Genomic DNA, 22,403 nt, shown 5'->3' on the forward strand with positions numbered 1-22,403 from the left:
TGTCCAGCTCCCTAGTGAGCCGATTCAGACACAAACTCACAGAAAACTGACCCAGATAACAACAACAAAAAAGGGAACAGTTCTCTGTTGAATTATTGAGCTGGAAAAGCTCACTGAGAGGTGAGACAAGGGCTGCAGCTACTACAGGGAAAGGGGAGAGACTGGATAGCTGAAGGGAAATTGAGGAAGGAGAGGGATCTCATTTTGGCAGCAGTGAGTTTAGATGAGCTCAGTTGTCCTGTGTAATGTGCGCTGAGGACCTTGCATGGCTAGAAATGAATTTGTCTGTAATAATTCTATGTATGTTTAAGTCATGGCTTGCAAAGTGGCAGAACTGTAAATGGAGATTAAAAAATGTGCCTAAAGATATGATTTAGTCTGAGATGCCTGCAAATTGCACATGCTGGTCTTGGGTACATCTAAGGAGCATTTATTACAATAGACTCTCTTACAGCTTTTCATAATCGATGACTGCATTGAAAGGAATGCTTATTGATAAATCATTGTGGATCATGTTCCTGTTGCTCTTAGCTGGGAAGTTACTGAATTTGAAGAAGCAATAGAGCGTTTTGAAATGTTGTCAAAACCTAGATTTACTATATGGGTGCTCAGAGGCAGCCCCACTTGGTGTAGGTTTAAAATGAGTGCTTTCATGTGATGCTAACTGTTACAGGTTCTAACAATAAAGTGTAAGGCCAAGAATTTGGGACCTGGAGTTGTTTTACTATCTCATTTTATAACCTCCAACATGTTGTTTGATATCTCTGGTTCATTTGCTCCTTACGTAGAAAATGAAGGTAATGCTGATGTATTTTGTTGGAAGAGTGGCAAAGAAAGTGTACAAATCGTGTGTGTACTATTTAAGACATGTCAGTAGTTCTAATGTGCTGAATGCATCTGTTGCTTACAACAACTGTTGTTTATCTGTTGGCCTGTTTCTGCAGGTAGATCTTGTTCCATCCATCACTTGTTTTTTGTGGGGTTTTTTCTTCCTGATTGATGAAAATCCACAGAAATACAGATTTCTGCTTCATTTACCAAGAACAGGCAAAATATATTAAAAAATGCATCTGATAGCATCAATCTGATAACCTTCCATTAGAGTACTGAATCTTGGGGTACTGAAAATAATAGTATTAACTTTGTGACTGCTTATTTCTTGGTGTTTTAGGAAGCAATTAATTTGCTTGAGCCAATGACAAATGATCCTGTGAACTATGTACGTCAAGGAGCTCTGATTGCATCTGCCCTTATCATGATCCAGCAGACTGAGATTACCTGCCCAAAGGTAACGTGTCATACCTTACATACCGGCTTGTTAGGTGGAAAAATGGTCTTGGTTGCCAAGTCTTTAGTGCTTGGCACTGCACGTAAGCATTGGCAAGCGAGTGTACGTGCCTTGTGAAGAGCCAGAGCTGAATGCAGAGCAGGAAGCTCCTGCATGGATCAGAGCATGCACTTTTGAATAGGGGAGCGATGCGTGCTGATCGAAACGAGCCTGATAACATGACAGCATTTTAACTCTAGGCATTACAAGAATAAATGCTCTTTCTTAAAAGGTCTCAAAGCATCTTGTAATGATATGAAAGTGACTGTCTTCCATGCACTGAGGCCTGTATGCTCATGATTTATGTGAACACCGTTATTTAGTAAAGAAGTTGTTTTTGATGATAGTGAACTTAAGTTTTTCACCCTGCAGGGAAGTACTGTTATAACTATGTTTCTTTTGTAGCTAGTCTTAACACCTTTCAGGTGAAACAGTTTCTGCTGTCAGAACTGGCTTAGTGGCTTATAGCAAATACATTTTTTTAATGGAGTGTTTCTGCTCAGAAAGCAAAAAGGATTGCATATGCTGTGTTTAGCTTTTAAAAATAGATTGCCCTGTGAATATATGACAGATGATGATATGCAAACATTTGTACAGACTAAAAGTCCACATTAATAGAAGCTCTGAGGTTCCACGTTTCATCTGCTCTGGTGAGTGCTGAGGCAGAGCAGTAGCTGGTACTTTGCTACTCATCTGTCATATATGGGTTGCTTTTATTGATGTCATTTTAGAAATTGAACTGTGATAAAAACAGCCACTTTTTCACTGCATTTGGATGTGGAGAAAGAAAAAAAAACTTTAGTGGAAAATTTTACTTGGGAAAGTCAGCGAAGGAAATCTACAAATACAGGTGTTTTGGTATTTCCAAGTCACGGAACATGAAGATTTGCTGGCAGACAGTTTGTTCCTTTGAATTATTAAAAAAAAGAAAAGAAAAAAAACAGTTTTCACTGAGCAGAACCAGGGAGCGTTGTTTATATTATCAGAATTGTAGTTCAACTGAATAAGCCAGTGGAGAACACTAGAGTTCTGTTGGATCCCCTCTTTCCAAGCTACAAAGTCTCTGTAATGTGAAGTTGAATTCTCTTTCTATGGAAAGAAACTGCGTGTTGTTTTTATTGTTTCTTCCTTGGGTCAGGTGCTTGGAATGCAGCCCTCAATATAGGAGATCAGGCTTAATCATTCTGTGCTTCCTCTAGTGTTGAGCAAATTGTATAGCTCTCCTGTGCCTCAGTTTCCCACCTGAAAGAAATAAGGATGATGCTTTCTTCTATGAAAGGACATTGAGAATAAATTCATTTTAGTTTGCAGAGCACCCTGATCCTCTTGGGATGGGAATTACAGACTGCTCTGAATCAGTCAGACATCTGAGACAGTTGTGGATTACTTACTGAGTCTGTCTATTGGGGTTTCAGTCTTTTTGAGATGATAGGTGAAAGAGTCTGTGTGTCCTAAAGAAAAGTGCAGACAGGAAAACAGCTAGCAAAAATAAAGATTATTTGGGGCGTGTAATAAGTCAGATCTCTTTTCCCAAAGAGGCCTGGTAACTGTGACTTCAGAGGTATGTGTAATACCTAGGCTTGTTAAATGGGTAATTAAAATAGTTGGCTAGCAAATACAGGATGAGATGTATAGTCTGGGGTTCAGTGGCTTGTTTAAAAATGGGGTGAGGAACTGAAAAAGCTTTATGCTGGAGCCTTGTTTGAACCAAAATTTGTGTGGTGTTATATAATATAGATACAGAAGGCAGTTCATTACCCAGTCATAGAAGCACTGCAGATATTAAAAACCAAACAAACAATAAAAAACCTCCAAAAAACCTACAGATTATAAACTAGTAAATAATCCCTGAAATATTCTGCTAATTTAGGAACTGAACACGGAAGATATAAATTTTACTTGTTTTGAACACCCTAAAAGTTAGTTATAACTATCATAGTTTCTTGCTCAAAAGTAAAAGGAACATTTTGAGGAATATGCTGCCAATTAAGTTCTTTATTATCCATGGGAAACTTTTTTTGGAGCTCTCTGCCAGCCTGAAATTACTTTACTCTGATGCGAAAGGGTGGAGTTCAGAAAACTAGCCATTTTTGGATTACAGTGACATATTTTGATCTGATTAGATTCCTAAGTGGCATGCTGGTGCACCATGTGCCAAAGTGTCTAACCTGATGTATGTGAGTATTTGCATTGCTGGATAAGCAGCTAGTAAGAGGAACATGATGGTTTTCATATCCCACAAGCGGTACATGTAGTCTTGATGGGGTTACAGAGAAGCTAAATTTTATGTATCATCATCTCACTGCTGCTAAATACTTCATAATGCTTTGCATGTGAGAGATGGTGATTTTAATAAAGATTGTGATGTATAGTCTGACCAGCTTCCTGTCATTACTTTTCAGTTTTGTCTGTTCTGGGATTGGTGTTTTTTTCTGTAAACTTCTTGTTTGTGAGCTTTGGGTTAGAAGGACATTAAATTCTCTGGTGATAATTTGGGATGAAGATGGTAGCAAGCAATCTTCCTTTGAATAGATTTAGATTTTTTAGGAATAAAATAACTTCAGAGTTTTGAGAGCTGAGTGTTGCAATGCTGAAATGCCAGCAATAAACAGAGGTTTAAGAATCAAAGTATTTTGGTTTAAAAGAAACCATTTTTGTTGTGAGAGAATGTAGATGTGTGCCTTTGAATCACTTTTGCTGTCCTCTTGCCTTTGTATTCGTCGTCATCTTTGTTGTGCTCACTCTTTATTTAAACAAATAATTTAAAGAGTTTAAATTTAAATAAAGAGTTTAAATAAAGAATTGTCATTATATGGAGGTCCCTTGAACTTGCAAGTTGCTTAAGTGCCAAAAGGAGTAGCAAATCTTGTGTAAAGCTGATTTGGCCTCTTTGGAGTTGAAACACAATTCTTGTGTTTCAGATTTTTCCTGACCTCTGTTGATACATTTAAGAACCATATTAGTGCAGGATATAGAACAATAACAAGTTTATTTTGTGAAATGGAATCCTAAATTACAGATGTGATGAGATCATTGTAACAGAAATCAATGACAACTTCATTATGTATTTGTGACCTGCAGGGCAATCAGGACAGCAATTTTGGAGGCAAACTACGTGTCTAACATCTTGAATTGAATTTACTTTTTCCTGTTTTTGTGTTAGGATAGTCATCTTGGCAAAATGAGAAGATAATAAGCAAGGTCAAGGCTTTTTCTCAATCCTCCTTTGATCATCTTGGTCTATTATCTTTAAGATGTTGTGAAGAAACCAGGACCAGATTGCTCTCCCCCCCCCACCCCCCCCATGATGAAATGCTTGGTCTTGCTAGGATGCAAGAATTATTTTTGCTATATTCTAGTAGCACCTTCACATTCCTTCATGTAAGCCTGTTAGTAGATGCTTCTGCATACTGTATGCTCTTTCAAGAGAGGAAGCATATGCAGAATAACTTCAACTTTTGAAGAAGATAGAACATGCAAACAGTTTAAAACCTGTTTTATTAAAAACAGATTCCTAAATACTCTTGTTCTTAAGAACTTGCATTTGCAAAAAGCATCATGCACATCACCTGCCACTGTTTCCCTTAGTTAACTGTTTATTAAGTCTTACTCTTAACAATCTCATGGACTTCATGTGCATGCATGTTGACCAGTGGCGGGAGAAGTGGTAAACAACCTGATAAATGACAGCCCCTTGGGTTTGTGGTAGGAAATGGTGGTGTATCATTCTCATGTCTTCAAGCCTGTGTTGTTTCCTCAGTGTTTGCAAGGTTGCACATTTGGCTTCATTTGAAATCAGTGGCATGCCATTTTGGCCAGCAGTAATTATCGGAATGGTGTGTGTGTATTGTTAGTAAAGATGAAATGAGTCACTGCCTACGTTTTAGTGTTCCTCCTGGAAGTCGCCCAAATAAATTTCTTGATAGCATTTCCAAATGCTATCAAATTTTTAAAGTGCTTGAATATTTCAAGGGAGAAACAGAGCTTGTGGGTTTCGAAGCATATTAAATAAACCTATTCAGTAGTTTGGGATGTGCTTGTTGCTGTGGTTTGAAGGAAAAACAGTAGCAGATTAAAGGGCTCTACTAGACAAACTCTGGCAGATTTTGCTTCAACAGCTTAAGAAATTACTGTCTGACATCTTGCTCCATTCTGTAGGAGGTGAGTGCCCCAACAGCAAAGGCAGGACTGAGCTTTTGTCTATACCGCTCTTCCTCTCTCCAAAGAGATGGAGCAGTGGCTCCACGTGAGGACAATACCTTCCTGAACCACTACAGCTAGAGCTGCCAAAGCAGGCTTTCCCCAGCAGCAAGGAAGGTTTTCAGCTGGGACCTGATCCAGTCAAAAATCCCATTCCTGTGAAACATTTGCTTTATAGGAAGATCCTGAATAAGCATGCAGGCCTACCGTGCATTTGAGTGTTGAGGCAGTCCTTTGATCTGGCTTTGCCTCGTCCCTAAGGCCAGGAGGGGTAGTTTCCCCACTCTTTTATAGAAAATTTTGCTTCCACTGATGTTAAAGTAAAACTTTGGAAAGGGCTCGCTTGCTCAATACATTTTTCCAGGGTTAGCAGTGGTCCATGGCTCACAATGCACAGGTATGCAGAATTTATCTGAAAGCAGAACGCTCTTGATATGGCACTACATGTTTTGTATTTTTATAAGTAGAGGGTATAAGGACTATTTCTTATTGTAGCTGTTCAGCGCTTGTTCATTGAACGCCTGCGCTCAGCTGAGTCCCTGCTGTAACCTGTCTGTGTCGCCTGGAGAGGTGGCAATTGATCTGCTCAGGTTTAGCAGCCAGGTTTCTGTCCCTGGGTCCCTTGCAGTTGTCGCTGTCCCAGTTAGCTCGCTGCCCTGCACAGTGTCCTGGTGCCACAGCTGGTGGGTTCCTGGTGGGCTTGTTGCCCGGCTGTTTTGTTCATCTGCTCTGGACTAATGTACATACGAGTAGGAGCTGTGGAAGGCATATTAGGGAAAGGGTGCTCACAGGGGCAGCGTGCCACGATCGGGGGGGGGTGGATGACTTCCCCTGCTAGCCCTGCCTTGCCTTTCCTGACCGAGGCGTTTCTGCCCTCTGTTCCGAGGTGCTGCTCCATCAGACTTCAGATGCCAGCGTGAACATTAGCAGTTCTGCTGAATGTCTCCTCGCTTCACCCAGGATTTTGTTCTGGGAAGATTTGGTTACGGTGTAAATTCCAGATTAGAGTTCACCAAATGAGCTTTGTAACATCCATCTGTTTTTATAAATATTCCAAACCCAGAAGCTGAGCCCAGAGTCACAGGAATGATGTGCTCTAAACAGAGGCACTGGAATCCTACTACTCAGCTCAACCAGAGGAATAGTTTTACATGTTGCTTCTGTGTCTCTGTGTGTCTGTCCCAAATAATATCTGAAGGCTTTGGTTCACGTAGTCTGCATGTGGTTGCCCTTGATACTGCACAAGGCCCCATTCCAGGTTGCAAATGCAGACTAAGGTATTTTTCTAGTGTACAAGAGGTCAGGCGTAAGAAAAACTATTTATATTGAATGTGTAAACCTCAGTGTAAGCTTTTATAAATAAAAATTGGGAGAGCATGAAAAAGCATAAATGGAGTGAAGCAAGAGCAGAGTTTGGTCAGTATATCCAGAATAAACCCTGTATTGTGTGTGCAGTATCTCCCTGCCACACATCTGTCTGTGTGGCTGCCCTGAAAATGTACGTTGCTCCTTTTTCTTAGCTTTAATAAATGCAAGGAAATTTAAGTCACCTCCTTTTGGGGACAGGGACTAGTAACTAAAAACTTTTTAATGCAAAGGGGAATTGGTGAATAGAGAACTAATATTAGCACACAAATTGTTGGACTTACTTAGACTGAAAAATGGAAATAGCTGCTGTTTTTCCTCTGTCAGTTTTAATAAATGCCTCCTGCTCTACCAGAGAAGTATCATTTTGCTCAGCTTCGCTGCTCCTGTTTAAAAGTGGCTGGCAGCTCTGGTGCATCACGGTTGTGAGACTGTCCATTTGTGTGAAACAAATAAAGTAATTTTAATTCAGTCGTGTTTAGGAGGTCATGATTTATTCGTATGAATGTTGGTGTCTTTCGCTGTCACAGTCTGGTTTAAATCTTATCAGGTTAGATGCCATCAGTGCTGAAGGAGTTGAGGTGACAAGTAGTACAGCTGGGTTAGTGGCTGAAAGAGCGAAGGCAGGAAAGGTATTGACCAGAGTGTGTCTCTTCCTTTAGGCCACCTGTGTTTTAAGCAGTGTGATGAGTTAACGTGCATTGAGAACTATTTTGCAGAAAACATGAGGTCTTAATCTGAAGTGTTCACTGAAGTGTATAGGGCTGCCAAGCAGTGTTGCGGCTCTTGGGTGTAATGCTCAAGGGTTGGAGAGGCAACCTCTGTCGTCTTTCCATCCCAGACGTTGGACATAATCTCTCAAAGGCAGAGTCTCAACTTCTTACTGCCTCTGGTCAAAAATTCACACACGAAATGTGGTGAAATTTATTGCTAGGATTACCTCATGGCTCTGATGTGCTTTTACTGGGGAATCTGATCTCGTACTTTGCTGAGAAACCCCTGCAGTTTGATTTATCCCCTCAGTCAGCTCTTTGTTCTGTTTTTATCTTTTTTTTTTTTTACCTTCATGAATCCCAGTTTAACAAAATATTGTTCCCAGAACAGTTCTCGTGTCACTGACCCAGTTGTATGAATGGTTGTTTTTTTCACGGGTGTGAAAACTCTTTCTGTAAGCGCTTTGAGATTCCCCAGCACACCCCAAGACAAGCCACGTGCTAGGAGTGATGCCTAAAGGCTGCTCCTGGTGCTCAGTGCTGCCCACCCTTAGCACAGCTCTGGAGCTTGTAGTGTCCTGCATGGACGGGGTACCTGCTGTTCGCTGGGTGCCCTTATCAGCCAGAAGGACCTCCTGAGTGTCGCAGTCAGCGTTTAAGCCTCCTCCACTGGTACAATTAGGCACTGGAAGCATCAGAGGCTGTGCAAGAGTACGTGCCTAGTGGTGTTGAAGCTTGGCCTCTTTGCCTACAGCAGACATTAAGTGTGTTCCACAGCTGAAAGGTAGGACACTTGTTACTGAGTGTCCCTGGAGAGGCACGTGCTCTTTGGATGTGAAAAGTGGCTAGGGGGTTGTCTGGTATTAGGGTTTTATACTTGGAAACTTTAACTGTGTTTGCAATACTAGGAACTGCTCTGTCTCTCCGGTGGCTGTGTCTGGCCCTACTGCCTTGAGGAGTTTGTCCTCTCATCTGTGGCTGCAGATGTAGGAAGAGGACTTGGAATACCAGCAACAAAGTGGACCAGTAGTGGGGAGAAGCTAGTTCAAGACATCTTGGAAGGAGCCTTTTTGAAAAGACCTCCTTTGCTTTTGAGCATGTCAAGTGAGGGCTTAGTATGAAAACAGAAAAAATTAAAACAAAATGTCACATGGATATCTGGATTAAAATTAGCTTAGGGAAGAGGTATAAAAGATTCTTCCAGATATGCTGTGGATGGGCTGCAGCTGCAGCTTCCCAGGTTTTGACTGCGTTGCAGATGGGGATTTCCTGGTCTGCTTTTTCAGCTATAAAAATTACTTGAGCTGTATTGTTGCTCCACTGTATATATTAAAAGACATAAGTTATTAATTAGTGATAAAGCCTTAGATATTGCTGGATGTGATACTGTTCTGTCTCTTCAACACTTAGTGAACCAGTGAAAGACGAAGCTTTTTGAAGCAATGATGATAATATAAGCAAAGGTTTAGCAATTTCCTGTACTAATGTGTGCTTAAGATATGCCATGGTATGTCCACCACAATAAACTGTTACTTTATTAAATATTTTCATTAATGATTTTCACTTAAAAGGTAGGAGTGCAGTAGCAAAGCAAAATTTGCTGATGATGCACCATAGGGGCATTATCAATACAGCAGAAATATTGTACAGGAAAAACAGAATAGGTTTGAGGTTTTCAGCAGTAGGAATTGGAGGAAATTTAATAAAGTGCAGTGTCACGCACCTAAGAATGTATAATAGTTCTTGCTACAAACTCATCAGTTGGTCTTTTATTCCAGTGACGCTCCAGAGATTCTCAGGCTATTCCTGTAAGGCCTGCAAAATGTGGTTTGGAAATGCATGTCCATCCTGACTATTTTAAAATCGCTATATGGGTATCTTCAAGTGGGGAAAACCTCTGTAATTAATTATTAGTGGGATGACTTGTAACACCAGTGACTAAAGCCGTTGAAAAGACAAATGTCATCCTAGGATGCAGAAATCCAGGATGCTTCCATTAAAGACAGAATATTTGACTCATGCAGTCAGTTTTATAATCTCTCTCTCTTTTTTTTTTTTCTTTTTATTTTTTTTTTAATCCAGGTCAGCCAGTTCAGACAGCTCTATTCCAAAGTGATCAATGATAAGCACGATGATGTTATGGCAAAGTTTGGAGCAATCCTGGCACAAGGCATTTTGGATGCAGGTAATTCCCCAAACATTTAAAGCAGTCAAAATTGCTTAAACTTGTTTGGCTACAATAGCTGTAATAGCAAATTTCATTTGGGAGATGAGGTGCTGGCTTTATGCCTGTCGTGTAATAGTAGCAAGAAATCTCAAATTTCAAGTCATTTTAGCTAATAAATCTTGTTCTGTAGTTTCAGCTTGTATCAGTGTGCTTCTGTTAGGAGAGACTCAACCCAGTCATTGGGGCAGAATTCGTGTCCAGAAGTCTGGACAAATACGATCTTTTTGCTCTAAGTCTGTTTTGTCACCCTAAATGTTGATTTATAGCATGATACGTTGCTTCTTTATTTTTCTAAGTAAGCACCTGCTCCAGGAATTTGGAAACCTTGTGGTATCCGGTCCTCATTTTTTGCTTTTTCTGTTAAAACTTGTCATAACCAGTTTAAAAATATATATATGGTGTTAAATATGTTCTTAATAACTAGATTTTGCCTCTTTCCTGATTATTAAGAGAGGTGTTGCACAAAGAGGGAAGCATAGTTAACTGCATCAGTGTTACTTCAGAAGACTCAGTTTCACAGACTACTACCTTTTTCTAGCGGAGGAAACCTCATTTCATGAGTGTTAATGACTAAATGTTGAGCCAGGGATAGGGTTCTCTAAAGGCATTAGCGTTTCACAAGGGCTGAATTGCAAGGCCTATTAAGGAAGGCTTCTGTAAGCAAAGAGGACAGGCAATGTTTTGTTTTGAATTTTTCCTTCTGCTGGAGTTAAGACTTGTACAGTGCTTTGTGTGTCAATAGCACCCCCTTTCCAAGCTTCCAAACACAGTTTCTCCCATCTGGTCTCGTGCTGTGGCCTTTTCTTGCCATGCACCTCCTTATTCCCTGTGGTAGGTAGAAACAAGCTGGTTTTCCCTGTACTCTTGAGATCAAGGTTAGTCCTGAAGTCACATAAGCAAAGGAGTCTCGCGTTTGTCTCTGCGGCACGGCTTAAGCACAGCACAATGCACTGTGGTTACACAGTGTCTGTATGAAATTACTACATCTCCAAGCCATGTGGTGGGGGGAGAAAAACTTAGGGCTGCCTGCACCTATCTGTGTGGAAGCATGCTTAAAAAGCTCTCTTCTTGGTGGGCACGTGGCAGTCAGGCTGCTCTGTGCTCTATGACTAGGACTACTCAGAGAAGACAGCAACAGGAACCCCCTTCTTTATCTTTCTTGCCTCCCAGGTACTGGTACCCTCCTGGAGCTCAGACCGAGCGATATTCTTGGCACAAGACTGTTAGAATAATTTTGGTCGTTTGCATACTTGTACTGTGTTGCTGGGAAGCCAGAGCCCAGCTGGCTCAGAGATTTTTCTCTCAGCGGTACAGACCTGCTTCGAATTCCGACCTTTAAGATTAAATCATAAAAATGCAGCTAAAAGCTTATTTGCTTCCTGTGTCACTCATGTATTGTATAATGACTTGGAAACCAGAAGCATCCAATTTTGATAAACTACATGTGAATCTGTGCCAACTTTAACCTCTATTTCTTGCTGAGCAGCTGGGAGAAGGCTGTGAACTACCCTTTCTTAACCTATTGCTACTTTCATTTGAGCCTCTTAAAAGAATAAATTCTTTTTATCTCTCCCATACAACTACAAGTGCTTATCTGAAACAATGAGCTATAGAATTTAATTATCACTACCAGGAAGAAAAGGTTCTTTGTGTCATCTGCCACAGTTGGGGCAGTTGAGTTTGGGTTTGTTTGGGTTTTTTTGTGGGGGAAGGAGAAAAATATAATTCTCTTCCAATGACAGGCTTTGATTAAAAGTGCAAGATTTCCAGTGCACGACTAGGAAGTGATGCACTGGGGGTGGGTTTTTTGCTCTGACAATGAGGCGGTCATTAGGCTGGTGGTTTTATGGAAGGAGGAGGGTACCTTGGGAGCATTGAAGTGGAAATGAAGAATTTGGTCATTGTCTAATTGTTAGGCCCCAGCAGCTACATTTTTACTTCTTTAATAAAATAATAAAAATGTAGACACTCTAAATTTAACTTAGGGATTTTTTTTTTCCCCCCAAACCTCTGAACTTTTATAATGCTCCCCTTCATGTACAAACATGCTCTCTTGTTCCAGGCCGATGACTCCCTTTCTGTTCTTTGCAAAATCAATATGCTTTATTTTCTGGGGTATGTGTTTGTAAATGTGAGCTACAAAAGGGATATACTGATCTAATTAGATGTCAGCGTTTTACCTGCTTGAAAACTATTTTGCCCTCTGGACTCTAGGTATCTTCTCTGGTTCTTAAGGCCACATTTCTCAATCAGTGAGAAAAAAGGAGGAGCGGCAGTCACTACACAAATATCTATGTAGTATATCTGGAAAATCCTTGTCTCGATATTTAGGAAAGGTTTGAGTGGGGTCAGCAGTGCAATGGGTTGGGGACAGGGTGTAGGCTGAAGCAGTGCAGGCTGAAGCCAAAGAAGCTGTTGACAGCCTGATGGTGAATGTACTGGATTCTCCACAGTTTGGAGACATTTGTAATGAGGGATGAAAAAGAAAGTGTCATCCAAATTACAGAGGAAGGAGTTGCCTATCTCCTCATTGCTGTTTCTCCAAATATGCATCTCTCATGATGTGTTATATTTTCAATGTTAAAGACTTTAGTACAAAAAATAAACTTTGATGCATAAGGTCTGCTCTCCCACGTGTTGAATTCGGTGTTACTGTTTCCCACCTTCCTCCTGCCTGTCCCTGTTCATGAGCTCTTCATGTAAAGTTGTGTCTACCTTTCTGGTAGTTTGGAAAAAAGCCATTATCCTGTGCTAATGTTTTTGTCCATTAGATTAGAGCTACCTTGTGTTTCATTGCCCATGTGAATCAGGTCGCTGGCACACGCTGAAGTCAACTCTGCTGGGGTTTTGATGGCTCGTCCTGTGAGATTTTGACTTTTCTGTGCTGCTGCTAACAGTTCAGGTCATCTTCGTTCACTACATAGATGAAGCTGATTATAGGTCTTTGCTGACAGAGAAAGAAACAGTGTGATACTGTTTGAAAATGGGATGCTGCCTAGGCCAGGGTTGGAAACTAATTTCCAAGGTCCACAAAGCATCTTTATCTAATGACTGTTGTGCTGGTGTGTTGTCCTGGGCTACACGGCCAGAGTATTACCAAGTGCCACCATGACTATGTAAAGAGTGAGTTTATCAATGTAAATCATCGGTGTCTGCTTGCTGCACTCCCGCTCTTGTTAACTGACATTAAACTTGAGCCAGCAAATCCTCATAGCCTTTAGAACAGCCACTTTAATTCCAGCAAACCTTGCCACAGTAGCAGTGTGAATTCTGGGAGATGGACCCTACAGTACTACCTAAGGAGCCCTGAAAATTTTTCATGTGTGTTTTTGGATTTTTTTTTACAGGCATCATGTGACAGCTTTCATCCATCCAGCCAAAGATCTGGAATGTGTTCCCTTCCAGGTTGTCAGGGCTGCTACTTAATCATGAAGATAAAACACAGTTGTGCAATATCATGTCTCCCACCTTTCCTGCTCCCTGCAAAACCCTGGGAGTGAGAGTGGGCTCTGTGTGGGCGTAAAACAGCAGAAAGGAGTAGCATGACAGCATCTTCTGAGTATGAAATCTGTTACTCATCCAGGAAATTCCAGAGATCGAGTAATATAATTCTAAAGGTTAAAATAAATGCTGAAAATTAAAGACCAAAAGTTTGATAAAGTCTAGTTAAGCTGCTTGTGCAACATTCACTGGGCTGCTTGATGCAGAATATCTGCAGATTACTGACCTGGCCCTTATACAGTGATGCAGTGAAGAAAAGTTCAAAGTAAAGATGGGGGAGAAGACCAGAAATTTGAGTGTGCAGTGTTTGACATGTTTATGGATGGCACAAGACCTCAGGCAGCCCCTCCTTAATGCTGTGGCAAATTCAAGTACAAAGGTGGGAGATGAGTATCGGGGGAAAATAATGAGAAGCAGAGCAGACCTAGCAGCAGTGAAAGATTGAGACCATATCATTGCCTTTCTTCAAAGAGGCGGCTGGAAAGGAGTTCTCTAGTCAAACAGCAGGAGATCTATTGCTACCACAAAAGGAAAAGCAAGGAGATAGTATGTATGCAGGGTATCGTACAGGAGGGCATCAAAATCCTCCATCTTCCACTGCTTCTCCTGGGACTAACACTGATGGATACCTAAGATGAGATTACTGCTTCATTCAGGGATTTCATTAGTTTTGGCAGCAAAAATTAGTTTTGCTTGTCTTCAAAACTCAGAGAGCTCCATTGCTGCGTGGCCCTATCAAGGTGGCTGTTTGTGTGAGGCAGAGGACTGCTACTCCAGTTTGGGATTTTCAGCTATAAAGCACCCTGAGTTTGCAACGAGTGGATGTCTGTGTTTTAACAAAGTTAACCTCCCTGCACCTGGTCATGTCAGCAGTAATGGACTTGCCTGGTGCCCTCTTCAACTCAATTCACTGCGTTCATCAGAAGACTGAAGATCAGATTAACACTTTCTCACTCTGTCTGCAAGCCCAATCTCAATTTAGTTTCTAGCTGGATGTTTCTGCACTACATCAACATATGGAGTTGTTTTGGTCTGTGCTTTGCAAGTACAAAGCTAAGACTTGGTTGTCTGGCAGAGATTTAATTTTGCTGCAAAGACTGCAGGAGCTTGTCTCTTTGCTGCTTAGATTGATAACCTCTAGAAGCAACTTCTGAAGTTGCTGCTGTTTACATTTTTTTTCTACTGAGATGGTGTAGGATAAAAACCTAGGCATATTTCTTCTGAATAACTGACAGTTCAGGGAGGCAGCCACAAAAAGAAAAGTTTCTGTATGCACTGCTTTATATGCACTGTTTTCCTTGTGAGTCTTGTCTTGCGGATCATCTATATGCGATGTTTTAAAACTGCTTATGGCAAAGGTTTGCCTTTTTCTTCCCCTCTCCCTGCCTTCTGAATTGTACTTTTGTTTAACCTGTATCCTGGCAAAATAAGCGTGGAAGGGCTGTGTATTCATTGATTGTGTTTGGGTAATATCTAGCAGATGGAGCAGTTTGGTTGTTACGCTGCCTGTCTGTTTTGCTGCGTAAGCTGAGATCACAGTGAAGGAGGGAGGTGTATTCCAGAGGAGAGACCTGACAGCATTATGGCCTGGCTTGCACTGCGTAGCCCCCTTCACAGCAGCTGTTCTAGAGACGCATTGCTCAGGTGTCTTTGTGGAGTACCCAGGAATGCATTAACTAACATATTTCATTTATGATTCCGTACAGGGGGCCATAACGTAACTATTTCGCTGCAGTCGAGGACGGGACATACGCACATGCCTTCTGTGGTGGGGGTTCTGGTCTTCACTCAGTTCTGGTTCTGGTTCCCCCTGTCACACTTCTTGTCGCTGGCTTTCACCCCAACCTGCGTCATTGGCCTTAACAAGGATCTTAAGGTACGTAATGAGCAGAGCGGAGAAGAGGTGCTGATAGCTGCTTGGAAGACTCAAGTGGTCTGGGAGGGGTGTGCATGGATTTGTTGGTGGTGTTTATATGTCTCCAGCTTGTTGGCACCAGAAAAGGTGCTAACTGGAACAAGTCTGAAAAGCAGGCTTAAATTGCAGAACTTGTGGTGGCAATAGGGACAAGAAAAATGTAGAGGGCAGACTTTGACCCCTTTACTTCAAAGTAGCTTACAAAGAAAGGAACTCTAGTCAGTGTATGTGGGCAGAGACCACCCCATTTTCACTCTAGAAGGTCAAGCTTATTTAAAAAAAAAAAAAAAGTGTGTCGCCCCCCTGCCCTCCCATATAAATTATGTGATATTCTCCCCTAGGAAAGCTAGCAGTGGGAAAACAGTATTTGTTTGGATTCCTTGGGGAGTAAACATTAAACTGAGCAGACGTGGGTACTGCACTTTTCTTCTGCATCTGTTCTTCCAGCTGATCAGCTGTGGTATGGCCTCTGCAAGCTGTGGACCATGCTGGGTCTCCTGTGCCGAAGAACTGAGCTCGTAACTTCCACAAAAAAGCTTCTGAATGTGGCAGCGCAGGGGTGTGCAGCCCCCTCCTGTCATTGCTGCAGGCTTACTCTGTGATGCACAGAGCATGCACAGGGCTGGGCTGCTCTCAGAGTCCCTCTGTGGGACTGATCCAGCTTGCTGGACTGCAGCCCCTGGACTGAAACCTTGTGGCTCTGCGTTGCTCTTCTCCACCTGTCTCAGGCTGAGCATCGAGTCAGTCTACACACAGCTCAAAATGCTCGCTCTGTTTGAAGAGAGATGTTTGCATGAAAATGCCTTCCCTTCCCCCGCCCCCCTATCCCCCCTCTCTGTCCTGAATACTTCACAGAGGTTGGGTTGCTGCTTGTCTCTGCACCTCCCCAGCGGTGACAGGCTCAGCACCCTTTTCGCTGCTTGGCTGCGCTGCCATTTTGACTCCCTCTCCCCATCCTTTAGAGTTTCCAGAGAGCCCAAACGGCTGTAGGTGAGGTTATGTTGTATAACTTGGCTTGTATGCTAAAGCCAGCTACAGGCTGGATGTATGTTATGGGCTGCACCACACCCACCTTGCTTCCTCAGAGCAGTCCCTGTTCTATTGTTGCGCTGTGGTGTGTCATAAAGGAAGAGAGTTGAGATACTGCAGAAATTAATTCAGTTTAAGAATTTGGATTGGCTGTCAAAAGATGCTTTCTGCCCTCGCTTAAGTAGCCAAGAGTAAGAGAATATGTGACATTGGTAACCCACCCCCAAAACGTACTGTCCTTTTGCAAGAGGTGAATGTCAGGCAGTGCTTGGTTTGCCCTAGTGTGCATTGACAGAGCAGATCTTCACTTAGATCTTAAACCAATTTTGTGTTAATAGGAGCAGGCACAGCAACAACATCAAAACCACAAAAGCTTCGAAACAATGAAAACAAAGCATGGTGTGAATAGCGTGGAGTGTATGGAGAAGGCTAGGAGAGCTTGCCAGAGTTGAATTATAGAATAATTAAATAACATTGTTCTAGCTGAACTGTTGCCACTGATAACAGTTTCTCAGCTTCCGGAGGGGGAAAAGGGGAAGCTTGTATTCTTTAGAGGATCTGTGTTTGTCTCTGCTGGAAGGAAAATGAAGCTAAAGTAATTATTCTGCTGTGGATTTTTTTTCCCCTGCTTTTCTCGTCTCTAACAATTTTTTTAACTGTTTGTCTTAGATGCCGAAAGTCCAGTACAAGTCCAACTGTAAGCCGTCCACATTTGCCTATCCCCCACCTCTTGAGGTACCAAAGGAAAAGGAGAAAGAAAAGGTATTTGGGCTAGCTTTCTGTGTTGTAAAGACTAACCCCTTTTCCCTCCTAGTATAAACATTGACTTTGGTGGCACTCACAGGGAATCGAAGGAGAGAAAGAAAAATTGGCAGGCGCTATTGTCTCTGAAAGAGAATTCTAGCTATTTTTTCCTGCTGTGCCTGGGACTGTTGCTGATCATGGCATACAACTGCTGTGCTACTGAGTCACTGGAACCTCCCTTGTCTCCAGTGATCGAACAGAAGCATTGATTAATAAAACTGTTTTCCATGCCCTACTGATTTGTATGTGTGTATCGTCTTTGTGCAGCACCAAGCACAAAGGGGTCCTTGTTCATGAGTTGGGCTTCAAAATGCTGCTGCAGTGCAAACATTGAGAATATTAGGTGGGACACTTCTCAAATAGTCCCATATGGAAAGACAGAAGTGTACCTGGGCCCAGGGCAGTGGGCCCGTGTGCTAGAATAATAGCTGTCGGGCCCATGGATTGCAAAAAGGTAAGTGTGGAACTGAGAATATCTAGGTATTCAAACGAAAGAGATGAGACCTATGGGATGACAAGCAGGACAATAGTGGAAGCAATTTGTCTCCTGGCGTAAGATGGTAAAAGCTGTTGAGCAGACCGCAGCAGCAGGCAGAGCAGCCCTTAGAGAGCAATTGCAGCAGTGGAGACCTCAGGTGTGTCATGCTGATGAATGACGTTGTGTGAAAACTGTAAAACATTTTACCAGAATTGAATGCTGGGCAAGACAGATTTCCGAGCCACCAAGGAACCCAGAAATGAACTCTGATGAAAGGCAAAGCTCACTGCTCATAGCTGCTTTCTCACCTTTGGAATAGGATGGGAATTGGACAAATCCTTTCTCTTTTAAACTTCCCTGGCCAAAATTAAAATGTGCCAAGAGCCCACATTTAGCCTAGAAAGCCTCACCAGCAACATGACAAAGCGGTTGCTCCCTGCCCCTCTGAGCAAGTTACTGCCTTACAGAGACAGTTAGTGTGGCTAGAGATGTGCTCACTGGAAGGGAGACATGCTGACTTCTTGTAGTCGAGTGTTGCTTCTGGGTACTTTCTGGCTCAGGATTGCCAAAGTCTCCTGAGGGCTCCTCCACAGGGCATTTTGCATATCCACTTCTTTAGATCAATGAGAAGTACAGCGGTCTGATTAAGACAGTGGAACAGCTTTAGGTCATTCTAAAGAGTATCTATATGCATGTTTCTTTACCTTGGAGACTCTGGCAATGGGTTTTCCTGTAACAAGAATTCCATTTGTTGCTCTGTTAAAAATGAACAAACAAACCTCTCATATAGAGACCCAGACAGTAATGATTAATCTCTAAATTAGGAAGTTTGCTCTCCTTCTGCATAAGTGGCTGGACCCAGTCTGCATTCATGGCATTTTTTTGTCCCATCTGTGCCATTTATTTGCTTTGACGGTGGTGTATTTGTCTCTTAAACAGAGCAGTGGGTAGGAAGTGGAATTGATCTTATTGACACCTGCACTGAGAACTGACCTAACACTGATTCCCCTTTGTTCCCCTGCCTGGGGAGCTGAAGCACAGCGTACAGTGTTGCAGTCATGCTGAATGCCTCCTCTGTTGACATATCCAGGTTTCCACTGCTGTGCTGTCCATCACCGCAAAAGCCAAGAAGAAGGAAAAGGAGAAGGAGAAAGAGAAGAAGGAAGAGGAGAAGATGGAAGTGGTAGGTGCAAACATTGAAACTTAAATGTCTTCTTCCCCCCCCCTTATAAATGTGGAAGGTGTGTCATGAAAGCTGGCACCCCCTTAACGCTGTCCGCCCTGCCACCTGTGTTAGTTCTGAGCAAAGCATTAACACACGTTTCAGTGTACTGCATACACTGGTTAGCACCTTTACTCTGTGTGTGTGTGCGCGCTGTTAAAGGCAAGAGGTGGTATTATTTATGAAGCCATTATTTCTGAGAAATAAATCTTCCTCGATATTGTAACTGACTTCCTTAAAGGCAGAAGCTTGTTTTGACAAATTTATGTGCCTTTAACTGCATGAACCTTTTGTGCATTATTTCATTGCCTACTGTTTCTAGACCAAGGGAATTTTATCTCTTATCCATGTACTTTTCTTATTAATGTGGAAAAAGTCTTAATAATTTCATGTCCTTGGTACCTCTGACCTTTTAAAAAGAACTCAGTGTTGTAGCAGTTGCTTGATGGTGTCTAATTCAGTTATGAGCACTGAAGAGTTTAAACTTTCTGGTTTTGCAAATGCTTAACCCCCCATTCTGAAACGTTCACCTTTTTGGCAGCAATTTCTTACGTGCCTTGCTCATCTATCAAAATGCCAAATGTTTATTCACACCCGCCTCAGGACCAGTTGAGCTTTGAGCACAGGATCCATACACTGCTCAGTAGTTACAGTGATTGCTTTGGTCCTCTGATGATTTCTTTCAGCTCATAGACCTCACAGTGGAACTTGTCATCGTCATCTGTGAATAATGTGTCATCCTGGAGCAAACTGAGGGATAGAGAAATGGCTGGATAATGAATTCTTGGTGGTTGCTGTAATTTGGAAAAAACTTGGCAGATAAAATTCTTGCCGTACCCTGACAAAGGACCCTTCCTTTTGTGCTCTGCTAACGGATGCAGATATGCCAAGAACAACTGTAAGCTGAAAATGAGTTATGCTGACAAGCTCAGTAGAAACCTTTCTGATTCTACTTTAACGTCTATGTGAGAAAAGCAATGGGGTCACAAAATTTTTCCCTCTTTAATTTCAAAAAGAAACACACAAATGGTATGTGAAGGGAGTGTGGCCTAAGATCAAAGGTGTATGTGTAAAATAACCTTCCGAGACCTACTTAAATGCAGCCATGTTGTAGGCACTGAACTTTATACAGTTGGCTCAGAAAATGAATCATCTCATGCGTGCAAGGTAGAGTCTCTGTTTTTTGTCTTTTTGCTCTTTTATCAATGTTTCCTTGTCATCAAACATTGCCTTTTCATTGTATTATTCTTATACTAAGCAAAATGTGCTGAACAGATGCATGTTTCTTCTAAAATTGCTACAACTTACAGTTAAGTACGGATGTTGAGAGGAAGCAATATATTCGAAGGGATTTACATGTCGTGTCTGTGTGCGTGTACGCTCCAGACATCTGAAAAGTTTTCTTGGCTGAATCGAGCAGAAAAACGAGGATAGTAAAAAGGGAGCTTGCTGCCACCTGCTGTGTTTGAGTCGAGTGTTTTGCTATTGTCCTAATGTTTTAGAGGTATAATTGCTTTCCTCTTTTTCTTTTATGCCTGTTACATGACTAGCAATCCATAGCTTCCAAGAGACCTGCACAGCGACAAGCAGTCACTGTGCCAGAGAAAGTCCTGTCTGCTGTTACAGGACGTGCCATGCATTTCGCCGTGTTCCTGATCATTTCCTATTGGTTGTTTCCATCTTTTCTGCAGTCTTTTTTGTTTGCAACTCAGATGTTCCCGAGCAAGAGGGAAAACATGATCCATGTTCTTAAGTACGTAATGGATGCTGTGTTTTTTTCTTTCTGAGCTTTTGTCTCCAGCTGCTGAGTCATTGGTAAAGGAGGATTTAACTGCAATTCCCTAGGGAGTCACTGAGGTCGAGTCATTTTGGTTGAGCTGCTGTCAGTGACGGCTGTATAGCTGCGAGAATACAAGGGCAGCTTTTGGCAATTTTCATGTGCTTAGTAATGATATTAAAGAATCTTCAGTTGTGAACAAAAAGTGGTGAGTTTACAGAGGAAATATTAGAAAGGGAAGCCAGAGGTAAACTGTTCCACTGCCACCTCTTGTTGAACTTATTTTCATCTGCAGTTGAGAGCGAGGCATTGCCACGATGAGCGTACTTAGAACCACGCTGGCATTGCCTGTGCCAGCTGATAGATACGTGTTAGCTTGTTCCTCAGCAGGAGGATGGCTTCTCACCATGCTCTGGAATTGCTGCCTGTGTTAAGAGTAGCAGGTTGTACCTTACCCTCCTGAACTGTGAAAGGGCTAGAGACTACTGTTAAAATCACGTTGATGTTCTCCTCCCTTTCCACAGGATGAGACTGAAAAGAAGGATGAAAAAGAAAAGAAAAAAGAGCCTGAACCCAACTTCCAGCTTCTGGACAACCCAGCCAGAGTCATGCCTGCTCAGCTCAAAGTTCTCACTATGACAGAGAGCTGCCGATACCAGCCTTTCAAACCAGTAAGTGTCACCTTCCTAGTCTGTGCACTTGACAGAGCGTTCCCAGTGCTGGGCGTGTGCGTAAGGACCCAGAAGTTCTGTGTGTACATGAGAATGCCACTCATGGCTGGCGCATCACTGCAATGTGTTGTAGAGATTTGCAACTTCACTGTTGTCATATTTGCTTTTTAATGTCCCTCTCTCCAAATGATCACATGCAGTTCTAGTTGGGGGAAAGCCAGAGCTGCTGCAAACCTTTTCACCATGCTAACACTGCTTTATTTTTCTTTCTTCTTCTACGTACATCAAATGCTGTAACCTGGATATCAATCAGACATATACTCTTTGTGTTAATGACATTGCTGGGGACTTAAAGACTGAGCCATGATCTTTACAGTGGGCTGAGAAGTTGTACAGGCTCATTGTCAAAGCAATGAAATACATTAGGACTTGTGTTGGGGCTTTATTATTCTGCAGTGAGGTTTGTACCTAAATGGAGTATTTTTCTTCATTAAACAGATTTCTTATTCAGTTACATCTGACCTTAGAAAAGTGCTTTCATCTCCTGTTAACATAGAGAAGAGATAGCATGTGATTGTCAGATGGAGAATGAAAAAGACCTTTTAGCATTAGCCCAAGGGGTAACTGTCTTTTGTGAGATGCTCAAATATATTGCAAAGCTAATAAGCTTGCTCCTGACCTCTAAATCTCCTGGCAAATTCTTCTGGCCTTTATTTTTGTTCAAGAAATAACACCCTTGACTTCCCCGTTTTGCAGGATTATGCATGGGAAAATGGTGTTCAGAAGTAGTAATATTTTTTCCAGGAAAATAGTCGTGTTTTTAATAAATGGATTTCCTGGAATTCCATCAGCACATTGGAATTCTCTGTGCATCGTCCCCTTTTGAAACGTCTCCTTCAGCATAGCTGTGGAAGGATTTTTCAGTTTCTACCCTTTAAAGAGAGGAGGTGACCCAAGTAGTATTTGGATGGGGAAGTTTGCTATGTGGTCCAGTAAGTGTCCACTCATGCAGCTGAAATGTGGACGTATGTAGCTGTTTGCTTCAGTTTCAAAAGAAGCCGAGTCCTTGGTGAGGGGAGTGCAGTTTCCTGCCTCAACCCCCCCCAAATAGGTTTTGAAGAGAACAGAACAGTGCAGGTTTTTTTCTGGGATTAGGATGTGTAACCAAGGAGGC

General features: G+C 42.1%; 1 protein-coding gene across 1 annotated transcript in view; it reads left to right on the top strand.

Annotated features, from left to right (window-relative positions):
* The window catches only part of PSMD1 (proteasome 26S subunit, non-ATPase 1), a gene marked incomplete at its 5' end in the record, with an annotated part of 71,903 nt that overhangs the window by 48,692 nt on the left and 808 nt on the right, over positions 1 to 22,403 (top strand). The window contains 6 exons of the mRNA XM_009282445.1: positions 1,172 to 1,288; positions 9,688 to 9,790; positions 15,040 to 15,209; positions 16,947 to 17,039; positions 18,650 to 18,742; positions 21,083 to 21,229. Coding sequence (XP_009280720.1) covers positions 1,172 to 1,288; positions 9,688 to 9,790; positions 15,040 to 15,209; positions 16,947 to 17,039; positions 18,650 to 18,742; positions 21,083 to 21,229 — 723 coding nt within the window. The remainder of the gene's footprint in view (positions 1 to 1,171; positions 1,289 to 9,687; positions 9,791 to 15,039; positions 15,210 to 16,946; positions 17,040 to 18,649; positions 18,743 to 21,082; positions 21,230 to 22,403) is intronic.

The sequence above is a fragment of the Aptenodytes forsteri genome, unplaced genomic scaffold (genome assembly GCF_000699145.1).
Source record: "Aptenodytes forsteri isolate BGI_AS27 unplaced genomic scaffold, ASM69914v1 Scaffold404, whole genome shotgun sequence".
Classification (NCBI taxonomy): Eukaryota; Metazoa; Chordata; class Aves; order Sphenisciformes; family Spheniscidae; genus Aptenodytes; species Aptenodytes forsteri.